Source organism: Caloenas nicobarica, chromosome Z (genome assembly GCF_036013445.1).
Source record: "Caloenas nicobarica isolate bCalNic1 chromosome Z, bCalNic1.hap1, whole genome shotgun sequence".
Lineage (NCBI taxonomy): Eukaryota > Metazoa > Chordata > Aves > Columbiformes > Columbidae > Caloenas > Caloenas nicobarica.
In genome coordinates, this window is record NC_088284.1 from 10,745,798 (window position 1) to 10,757,045 (window position 11,248).

At 52.9% G+C, this 11,248-nt stretch overlaps 1 protein-coding gene across 2 annotated transcripts; it reads right to left on the reverse strand.

The window, feature by feature from the left end:
• Nucleotides 1–16: 16 nt before the first annotated feature.
• RGP1 (RGP1 homolog, RAB6A GEF complex partner 1) lies at nucleotides 17–11,204 on the reverse strand. Of its 2 annotated transcripts, XR_010607914.1 has the most exons (10): nucleotides 10,919–11,204; nucleotides 10,240–10,380; nucleotides 7,196–7,332; nucleotides 6,752–6,835; nucleotides 2,478–2,627; nucleotides 2,252–2,398; nucleotides 1,708–1,835; nucleotides 1,291–1,468; nucleotides 452–1,104; nucleotides 17–358 (listed from the first exon to the last, which is right to left on the reverse strand). XR_010607914.1 is itself a non-coding variant. In XM_065657522.1 (9 exons), exons 2-9 carry the CDS (start codon nucleotides 10,353–10,355, stop codon nucleotides 881–883), a joined length of 1,164 nt encoding a protein of 387 aa, XP_065513594.1. In that variant the 5' UTR covers nucleotides 10,356–10,380; nucleotides 10,919–11,204; the 3' UTR covers nucleotides 17–880. The 2 variants fall into 2 exon arrangements, 1 of the variants encoding a protein (XP_065513594.1); XM_065657522.1 differs by having other exon boundaries at nucleotides 17–1,104.
• Nucleotides 11,205–11,248: the final 44 nt, after the last annotated feature.

Consider the following 11,248-nt stretch of genomic DNA (forward strand, 5'->3'; position numbering starts at 1 on the left):
CTCTCAGAAGGCTGAATTTTGCACTTTCAGATGTTTATTATATTTCCATGCAAAGAGGAAAACTCTTTGAAAGGTTTGGTAGAAATGGAGAGCTAGCTGTTGAGTAATGAGACCTCCACCCCGGCTCCTGAATGCACAGCACGCATTCACCCCAGCTCCCCAAGGATCCCAGGACCAGCAGGATGCCTTCACACCCAGGAGCGCAGCCACAAAACAGCCCAGGTGCTCGGTGCTCCTCAGTTTGGATCATCGTAATTGTGTTGCCACAGCAATGTGGCCACATCCGGAACACCAGCACATGTCGGCAGCGCAGGGCCAGTCTGCCAGGACCCTGGGCAAGGGGAACTGGTGCGCTGGGCTGTGGACGTGAGACACCCCTTACAACGGGTTGGACGTGTGCCAGGGCAGGAGAGCTGGCTCCCAGCTGGCCCAGGTGGCCAGCGTGCCTCACCTCTGCTTGTAGGGCCTCAGCGGGCACAGCCTTCACTCAAGGCTAATATGGGGCTTCACCAGTAGAACTTCGCGCTCCTTTCCCTGGGCTGGGCCCTTCCCTCCTAGAAGCCCTTCATAGGGTGAGGGCACGTTGGGCTGTTCCCCATGTGGCAGATGTGCTTTCGGTGAGTGCTGGGACTTGTGCCTTCACTGAGGCAGGAAGGGTCCAGCTCCCAGCCGAGGGCTGCAGCACAGGACGCTACAGCACATGCAGCGCTCCTCCACCTGCAGGTGGGACAGACTCACCTGGTGCCCACCTGGGCATCGCAGATGAACCCAAGGGGACATCAGGGAGCAGGTGCTGTAGCACGCCAGTGACAGTCCTGCTGCCATTCCTGCCAGCGATGCTTGCCTGCAGCATCAAAGGACCCTACCAGCTCTCCCCACATCAGATGGTGATGGAGTTGGTGCTGGAGAACTGAGATACGTAGGAGGCCAGGATGGGGTTGGTGGGAAGGACTTTGATGGGCAAGTCCCAGCTGAAAGTGTCCACTCCGATCTGCTCCACCCCAGCCCAGGTGACAGCCTCTGACTGGCTCCCACGAACCAAGCAAGTCCCTGAAGACTCCCCGGAGGTCACAAACTCAAAGTGCAGCCTCCACTTCAGGGACACTGTGGGCAAGAGAGGGGTCAGCAGCCAACACCACAAGAGACAGGGAGAGCAGCTGTCTCAGCGCTGGCTGTCCTGGCAAGGGGACAAGCTCCCTCCCATGGGACACAGCTCTGCTGAGCAAGGGCAGGGCTGGGGACATCACAGGAGACAAACAGGGGTTGGTCCCTTCTGTGGTGGCCACTAACCTATGTTGGTGGTGAATCCTGGGGTCGAGCTGAGTGGGATGGGCAGGCTGAAGCTGCTCTGGGCAGTGTGCAGGCAGGCCTCCTGATGGCGGGCATGTGTGCTGAAGGAAACGGGCTGTCCCCGCCGGCGCTGGAACTCCTCCTGGATGCTCTCCTCTGTCTGCAGGCTCACTGAGAACTGCAGGACGATTGGCAAGGTGTTCGCTCTCACGCACTCACACAGCCCTGGCCCAAAGCTCCAGGGCCTTCATTTTCTAAACAAGCTCAGAACCAGAGTCCTTCCCCACCTCACACCCCAAGGAGACCTTAAATGAGTCCCACTAGAAACCCCACAGTAGCCCAGTACCACCTCAATCCCTTTTCTGACTCTCCCATTTGAAACCTCTCCCCATAGTGATGCCCAAAGGCAGCACTGACTTGCAGACATGGGATGTCTCCTTCCGAGAAGTTAAAGGTCCCAATGACGTCCTCTCCGATCTTATACACAGTCTTAAAGATGCAGAATGTCCCCACCTTCCCACGAGTGTTGCTGATGTTATACAGGTCTGTGGAGCAAGAAGAGGGGGCAAAGTGATGTGGCAGGTTGAGGCTCTGCTCCATACCATACCCTGGGTTAAGCACAGAGCCCAGCAGACAAGACCCCACACCTGCTCCTGGGGTGTGAAGGGCAGTCCCTGGGGGTGGTTCTCCCCTTGGGAAATGCCTGCAGGGAGCAAGAGCAAACCATGTGCTGATGGTGATATGCTTGGGAGAAGGTCTCTCTGGCTGAATTAGGAAGAGCCTGAGACCAGCAGGGAGGAGACCATGGGAAACTCTGACCCAAGTGCACCCTGACGGACCTGCTCCACAGCCCCAGTCAGAGCTTTGCTTTGCCAGGGTGAGGTTTTTGCAGCGAGCCCCGAGCTGTGTGTGCTTCACACCCAGGTTAGGACAGAAGGTTCAGGCAGGGGATATGACATACGCAGGCTGCGTCGGGAGGTGGCCACCATGAGCAGTTCTGTCGCCAGGTCAGCCAGGCGAGAGTCTTTCTTCAAGCCCTCCTCCTCCTCCAGGAAAGGGTTTGAGGGTGCAACGATCTCATCCTGTGGGAACTGGTAATCCTTGAGCCCTGGGGAGAGCGCAAGAGTGTCAGCAGGGCAGGGTTCAGCCAGGCTGGTGTCTTCAGGGAGGGCAGTGCGTGGCCTTACCATGCAGCACAAGGACACGGAAAGGAACGCGCAGGAGCTTGATGGGGGAGTTGACGCGCTGGCAGCCGATGGTCAGCTTGTACACGTACTTCACCGACTGTCCCCGGAAAGAGGGAGGGCCGTCTATGGGCAGTGTCTCACAGTATGAATCTGCAAGGAGAGCAGAAAAGATCGCATTCTGAGGGCAAAGGGAAGCTCCTGGAGCTGTCACTCACAGGCTCCCTGCTCCAAGGGTTAGGACCAGCAGCAGAGCTGAGCTAGGGACAGTGCCAAATGCTTTCTGCTGTCCCCTCTTTCCCACAGCAGGCCAAGAACATCCCCGGCCTCCCTGCACCAGTGCACTCCTTCTCACATCACATGCACCATCATCCAAACATTGCTTCCAGAACATACAACCACACACACAAACTCTGCCGCGAAAAGAATGTGAAAGATGTAAAATCCAGGAACACAAACATATGAGAGCTAAACTTACTCATCACGAGTTCAACCTGAATTTGCCTCTGCGCACTTCCTTGGGACACCGCTTTCACAAAGCAGTCACACGCTGTGGTTTCCTCAGGGCTCTGACCCACGTGGCAGAGGTGCTGATCAATACCTCATGCCTCTTTTGATATTCGCTTTACACAAACCCCAAACTCAGCAACAAAAATTAGTTTCTTCCTGTGTTTTCCTCTGAAGCACCATGTCTAAATGGCCAAGAAACACTTAAGAGACCCTCACAACAACCTGTGGCGTATCTCCCTTGACAGACTGATGACTTAGACCACAATGCCTCTGACTCTGAGATCTCTGAGATGCCAGGGCTTGGCTTTACACCACACTCAGCCCTCCCAAAGCCCCTTAGACACCACACAAACCCCAATGCTTCTCGACGCAGTGGGAACACTTCTGCAGCCTTCCCAAACCGCAGGCTGTATAATAAGAAAGGCGCAAACAGCGAACTGTGGAAAGTCTCCACCTCTTTGGCTTGCCCACCGTGACGCAGATACACCCTGCCAGAGGAAGGGCAGCATCCTGCTGTGAAACCACAGATCCTTCCCCACGTCTGGCACATCCTAAACATTGAGGCTTAGATTAAAAGCTAGGGTTACATTTTAAATATAACTTCTAGATTTAAAATCACAGAACTGGAAGGAAGAAAAAAGCCCATGCTACTGTGTAGCATCCACAGGCTGTTACACCTTAAAACACAAGGCTGTTCTGCTGGATTGTGTGCAGATAAAGCTGAGGACTGTCCTGACAGGGAAGAAAATTGGCTGTTTCCAAGGAAGGAAGCAGACTGTTCTAACCCCCTGTACTTGACTTAACAAGAGTGCTCACAAAGACATTCATGCTCAGTGAGGATAACCTGAGCAGAGACCATCACTGTCTGGGGAGGATGGGTGGTTTGCTACCTGGCACAGGCAGCTTGCTACCTGGCACAGGAATGCCGAGACTCAGGAAGTCCCAGCTTCCGTGCATATCCCAGGAGGAAGAACATTCCTGGCACTACGGATGTCTTCCTTACCCACCCACTGTACCCTCTGGCTGGGCTCCCGGCTCGTGTCCAGGCTGCTTCCATTTCCTTCCCTCCCTGTGATCTACTGAATATTTAAAAGTATTACAAAACCAGAGAGGAGGCAGAAATAGCCACATAAATGAGTTGAGGGCTTGAGAAAATGTTTTATGGTGACAAATTTAAAGAGCTCTGTCTTGGCAGTGTGTCAAAGGGATAGGAGAGTGAGTCAACTTCAGCATATAGGCACCATAACAAGGGGAAGATATCGGGTAATAAGCTGGTCGGCAACTGAAAACAAGGCCTTTTATCAAGAGACAGCCTCACACAACCTCGGCTATATGTGCCAGCTCTGGCTACGGTTTAATAACATAGTACTTTGCTGAAGCAGAATTAAGATTTCTTTCTTTTTCTTTTTTTTAAACTTTCCAAACTGTGCAGCAAAACTCAAAACTTCTGAAAAACAGGAAATGAAGAATTAGGATACACACCCACACAGCCTTAACTCTGCCTCCACGGAGCTGGCAGGAGCCCCCAGGAATGATCTGCAAGAGTGCCAGCTGCAGCCTCGTGTGAGAGGAGCAGCACTGCAGGCCAACGGGATCGGTGTGAACAGCTTAGCAGAGTCGTGACTGTGACACTGGGGTTTCAGTGCTAAAAAGCCCAGTGCCAGACACAGCAGCATTGCAGATGACACATGCTATCGATGTGTGCATCTCAAAACCAAAGGGAAAGGATGTGACATACAGCCAAGGGACCTCAAAGCATAGAAGACCTTGTGTCCTTCCTATGGAGGTGCATCCTAGTGCAAGACAGATGCAGGTTGCTTGTGTCAGTGTCACCCCGTGTCAAAGCGGACACAAACAGCAAACATCTGTGGCAACGACAGACTATTGCGAGCTTAGCTGGGGGCTGAACAGCTTCTGCCTGCAAAGCCAGAGGACAAGGAAATCCTCTCAATCCATCCCAGCCACCTGGAGGTTGGACTCTTGTCACTGATCTGCTCTCCCAGAGACTGCTGAGCCAGCTGGGGATGCACCAGGAAAAGGGAATTCCCTCTGCTCCCCGGGAATGGATGCTCCAGCCCCACACCTGCCAGCAGTGAGCAGTGCAGGAGAATCCAGGTGAGCCTCAGGCCAGCTGAGACTTATGCCTCCTCCTCATCTCTGGTAGGACCACTTTCAGAAAGCACAAGGGACCTTGGCTCCGATGTGGCAGGGTCAGCTCCTTTCCCTCACATATAGAATAGTAAGTAAATAACTAAACATGCTCAGATAGAATCACTTTGGTTGGAAGACACCCTCAAAATCATCGAGTCCAACCATTAACCTAACTCTGGCACTAAACGATGTCCCTAAGAACCTCATCTATATGTCTTTTAAATACCTCCGGGGACAGTGACTCAATCACTTCCCTGGGCAACCTGTTCCAGTGCCTGACAACCCTCTCTGTGAAAGAATTTCTCCTAATATCCAACCTAAACCTCCCCTGGTGCAACCTGAGGCCATTTCTTCTCATACTGTCACTTGTTGCTTGGGAGAAGAGACCAACACCCTCCATGTTACAACCTCTTTTCAGGCAGGTGTAGAGAGCGAGGAGGTTTCCCCTCAGCCTCCTTTTCTCCAGGCATTTCCTCTCATCCTGCTGGGACATTTAGGAGACATAGCCTCAGACAGCGCTGCCACATGCTGCTAACCACCTCGACAAGTTGGTCTGCCTTTCCCTCCAAGCCTAGAAAAGCAGGAGATCCCAGCTTCAAAACCAGCACATCATATCCCATGGCTCCTTGGTCTCACTTGCAGCCCTGCTCTCACCTTCCCAGAGCTCAATGTCCCAGTAGACCTCACTCCACCACAAGCACTGCCTCTCTGCTCCCCTTGCTCTGTCACTTGAGAGGTTTCCGTGAAACACTCCCAGCAGATCCCTAGAACAACCCAAGGAAACTGTCCGTGTGCAGCCTGCAACAGCTGACGTTACGCTGCTGCTGGACCATGGTCCGCTGGAATGCAAAGGTGATCCAACACGAACTGACAGGCTGGGGCACACAGCCACCAACTGAGAGACAACAGCACATACTTGTATTTTCACAGCTGCCTACTCCAGCAGAAATCCCCAATAGAAGCAGCTGCCTGGAATAAGGAAAATGAGTCGCTGCAAATGCCTTGTGAAAAGGATGAAAATTTTTCTCAACAGCAAAATGTAAAGTAGTGATGAAGGAGAGCTTAAAGGGGAACCACTGGAAGGATACCATTTGAGGGCTTTGGGGACGTGAAGAGGTTTGAGCAGAGAAGATGAGAAGTGCTCTCTTTTACAGCAGAACACTAAAACAGGGAGAAGACTCTGGGATCTCTGGGACAGCGACAACCTGAAGAGGAAGCACAGACCTTCAGAGGATGCCAGCCCCAATCTCAAGAATACTCCAGTATGGTTGAAGAAATAAACGCAAGGAAACACAAGTGTGTGTAACTGTTCCTTCAGCTGCAGACACGTATTTCAAAACATTTTACACCTCGCAGCTATACAACAGACCTGTGGCAAATGACACGGGCCAGGGGCAGGACTGAGTGACACGCTGCAGTGCGCAGCTCTCACAGGTTGGGGAACAGACTTTGCACAATGCAGCAGCTCCTTAGCACTCATGCTCCCACCAAAGCACCTTGCCTTCCATGAGCACCAGGGTCTCCCTGTCGCAGCGCTCAGGTCTGCAAAGCCAGCTTGAGGGCAGGGCTTCCCAGAAGTGAGCTCTCTGAGTGGGGGAAGAGAAGACAGGACTCACAGGACTTTGACTCCCCGGGATCCAGTCGCAAGTCACAGAAGAGAATTTTTGGTGGGGTGGACAGGATACACTGACCCCGCTCTCCTGGAAGAGAAGAAGAACCACGTGAATGCTGTCCAGCCTTGGATCATGCCTAGGCCAGCCAGGCCTTAGCCCCATGAGGAGGAACAGGGGGGAGAGGGCAAAGGAAAACACATCACATGGCCTTGTCAGATCATAACTCCCAGAGTATCCAGACAGACAACCCTCATGTTTCGCTCCAAGCTAGTGCCACTTTGATCTCAGTATTAACAAGGTCCTGCAGCAGTCATCAACCAGGAATAACATGAAAGTAACACGGACCTCCTGCTCGCTTCTACGTGTGCTGCCCTCAAGACATACGTTGTAGTCTGCTTGATTCCTGCTTGCTGTGCTCCCACCACCCCTACCCAGGGTGGCACTAACCTCTGTTGGGGACGAAGACTGTCTCGTTCTCTGCTTGCACGTCATGCTTGATGCCATCAGAAGGAGGGAGTGCTACCCGGTTCTCACTGGTGTGGAATTGGCAGTGGATCTGGGCGCTGGCCCACGCCAGCGTCTCACTGAGGGCAAAGAAAGGCAACACTCATGTCTATGCTTTAAACCTGGACCACACCAAGTACAGATTGGGAGAAGAACAGCTCTTGCTGCTCAGCTCCATGTGGGACTACTTGTCTAGAAGGAAAAAGGGCCTTGCTTCACTGTCACTGAAGCCACTCTCAAAGCCCCATGCTCCAAGCAAACCTTCGGAGCAAGCTCAAGATGGGGTGCTGACCTGAAGCCACTTTCACTCAGCTGCTGACAGCAGTTTCACCCAGCGCCTGGCTCTGTGGCCTGTGTGCTCTTGTTTAGCAGCAATATCTGCAGTCTGAGCCACAACACCTTGGGCACAGCACAGACACGAAGCAAGGCAACACCCCTGTCCTCAGAAGCCCACTGCACATGTGTGGCAGGAGACAGCAAAGCAGCGCAAGTCAGCAGCCACCCCGTCTGCCTGTGCAGAACCCCGCAGGGTTGTTCCAGCAAACACACTGAGGTCCAGTGTCCCGAGATCCAATCCAGAGCCTTACTCCCTCGGTCACCTTTCTCCTCACGCACAGTTTGGGACTGGCCAGACTCTACTCTTGAGAAGATACCTCTCATTGTCACGCAGGCCTGGCAGAGGACATTTTGCCACAAAAAGCTAAATCCCAAGCCAGAAGTGACATGCAGAGCAGAACTCCAAGGCCTCTCCACTTCATCACCTTTCAGTTTCCAAAGCCCTCATCTATTTTTTGTTTCAATAGCAGCTTCATTAATTTAGCCAGTGTACATTTCCTCTGGTGTTTTCTAACATCATGATCAGATTAGTAAGCACTGACACCAGAGTTTTAAGTGGCAAGAGGGATTTTTTGTGGCACACAGGTATCTCTTGATGTGACACATCAGAGCAGTTAAATGTCTAGACGACCAGAGAAAAAGGCGTGCTGCATTTGTTTCAGCTGACTAATAGCGCGCTATTTGATCTTTTGTATGCGTTGGCTGCCTTTACCCAAACACGTGCTAGTTACTCTACCCAGTTATGTCTAACATCAGAATTATAATTCTCTATCTTCAGAAGTACCAGCATGGCTTTTCCATATGGGCTGCTGTAAGGTCTTCTGTTGTAATGTATGTGCTATATGGAAACAGCAGAATGGTCTTGCTTAAGAGATGTTTACTAATTTCACATAAGCTTAGTAGGATTATAGTATCTTCAAACACCATATTTTTTTCTTTTTTCTTTTCAGTATTGGCCAATAATATGCCACTGGATTGTCTTCTTTTTTTTTTTTAACCAGATGCCCAAAGAAAATTTGCGTGTGACTTCCCACCGGCAGGCCTGGCTTGTCCAGCTGGCAGGGCGCAGAAAGATCCTGCACTGGTGCTGAGGTCACTTCCCTTCTCTCACTTCTCTCTACAACTTCTGTAGCCCATAAGCTACAGCCTTTGGGCAGAAGAATTTAGTTTCTTGTACGCTTTGTACACCACAATCAAATTCACTTTCTGTCATTTACTTACTGTCTTTCAGTTCTGCCCTATGCTGGAAATGTGCGCCTCTCAGTTCCTCCACCTGCACTGCAGCTTTTGCCGCCCCCAAAAGCTGCTAGTTCCTGACAGCTCTATCTGCCTTTGCAGTGACTGTGCTTTGATCTGGCTCCTGCCTTTATGCAACTCACAGCTTCAGTTTCCAAACAGCTGATCTACTTGTTGTTGCCACTCGTACGACTTGGCCAGGTCTTGTCAGTTTGGTCACCTGCTTTTTTATTTTAAAAAGTTTTCCTTTTTTCAAGCAGCAGTTTTCTATGGACCACAACAGGCCTGAAGTTCCCAAATGAAGCTCCTGTAGCTGTGCTGTGAACCTCCAAAACAGAACCACGAAAAACAGCACTGTCACCACACAAGACTTTACTCTGTTAGAGTTAAAAAAAAAAAGGTAGATGCTTATGCATAGTTAAATTTGAAAGCTGAATTCAGCAGACAAATGGAACCAGGAAGAAAAGATGAAAGTTAAGGAAGGCAATAAACAAAGAAGCCCTACGGTGGTAATACCAAGAGACTGCTTTGCTGCTGCTGAGACTGCAGGCACTGGAAGTGGGTTCACCAAAACAATCACGTGTGGAATGCATACTGATGATGAAAAGATGCTGAACCTGACAGGGCTGGAAATTGACACGCCCCAGGAAGGGCTCAAGATGAGGAAACGCTCTGCATCCTCTGAAGAATCAGACAAGGCCACACACTCAGCAGAGATGGAGGCTCTGGGTGACAACTTATGATGTGGAGTCACACACTGTGAGCCAATATAGGAAGTTCCCATCTTCTCATGTTCCCTCAACACCTGTTTTGGGCACACTTATGACAAGGGGAGAGGCAGTGCTCAAAGGCTGGGCCACAGAAAATGTTGCCAGAGAAGACTGCCTCTTTCTGGCTCTAGGCAGTGCTGGCCCCTTTGCCTGCCAGTTCTGGAGGCAGGGATCACACTGCACACCACTGGACAGAGAGAGCTCCTTCCATAAATGCAGGAAATAGGGATGTCTGGATGTTACCCTGTGAGGCTGCCACCCTGGTGTAACTAGACATCCCACTTTGACACCCACTTTGGCTTTATTTTCTGCCAGTAACCCTGTTGGTGAAGGCTCACCTGAGAGGCAGTTAAGAGCATCTTAAACTGCATAACTTTTTTCTAGCTTCTTTCTTGAGGGTAGACAACCAGAATAATTACCTCAGCTTCAGCCCTGAAACAGCGACGGCACAAAGCACCTTGAAGGGAGTACCCTGGACAAGGGAGTCACCAGGGTCTGAGCTGGCACCATTGCCCCACAACCCAGCCATGACTTCACCTGGCTGCTGAGGGGGGAGGGAGGGCTGTTCCCTCTGAAGGGACCCAGACAGCTCTGCCAATGTGAGGCTTTATGCACAGAAGAGCCCACTGGTGCAGGCTGCCATACCTGCTGGCGGACGTAGACGAGGCTGATAACGGGTTGGTGAAAGTGATCACGCACTCCAGCACCTCCCCTGCCAGAAAGACGGGCCCACGGCCCAGCTTGGCCAACACTTCGATCATGGCTTGGACAGTCCTGCTGCACAACCTGCCAAAAAAAACACCCAAGAGTGGGCATGGAGAGAGGTTTGGGTGATGTAACAGGGGGGAACGGCAGCAGCTGGGCACACACACACGGGGAGGTCAGGGGGAGACCTGGCTCTGGACACAGCGCACAGACATGTATGGGGTCAGGGACAGCCCTGGCCTTGCACACACGTGGGCTGGGGGCAGGGAAAGATCTGGCTCTGGACACAGCGCACAGTCAGGTATGTGAGTCAGGGACAGCCCTGGCCTTGCACAAACACACGGGGCGGGGGGGTCAGGGACAACCCGTGGCCTTGCACACACACACATCCCTGACCACACACATACAAACACCCTCGCACCTCACTCAGCCCCACACAGTCGTGGGGGGGTCAGGATATACCCCGGGGGGTGAGGGACCGTCCTGCCGCCCATAACCCGAGGGGCCCAGGGCGGCCCAGGCCGCAAACACACAGAAGTAAACGCTCACCAGAAGGGCCGGGGACACAGGACCGCACGTCCACGCATCCCCCGCCCCAAGCCGCCCCGGCCCCACTCACCGCCCCGCACAGGCCCCGCTCGCCGCCCCGCGCTACACCGGGCCCGGCTTCCCCTCAGCCGCTCCGCGGCCCTCCCGTCCTGCTCGGCGGGGTGCACGGCTCGCTCGGCAACTCTCGGGAGTCGCTCGGCAACTCTCGGAAGTCGTCCGGCAACGCTCGGGACACGCTCGGCAGCGCTCGGCTCTCCCTCGGCAACTCTCGGCCGTCATTCGGCAGCGCTCGGGGATCGTTCGGCAACTCTCGAGAATCGCTCGGGAACTCTCGGGCAGAGCTTGGGCAGGGCTCGCCAGCGCTTGGGCTTCGCTCGGGAGCTCTCGGGCAGCGCTCGGG

Bases quoted from the DNA above. Each gene is read 5' to 3' on its own strand.
- RGP1 (XM_065657522.1), bottom strand. From the start codon at position 10,355: ATGATCGAAGTGTTGGCCAAGCTGGGCCGTGGGCCCGTCTTTCTGGCA. The intron at 7,333-10,239 runs GTATGGCAGCCT...CTTTGCCCTCAG, and splicing joins TCGTCTACGTCCGCCAGCAG to TGAGACGCTGGCGTGGGCCA. The intron at 2,399-2,477 runs GTAAGGCCACGC...CGCTCTCCCCAG, and splicing joins CCGTGTCCTTGTGCTGCATG to GGCTCAAGGATTACCAGTTC.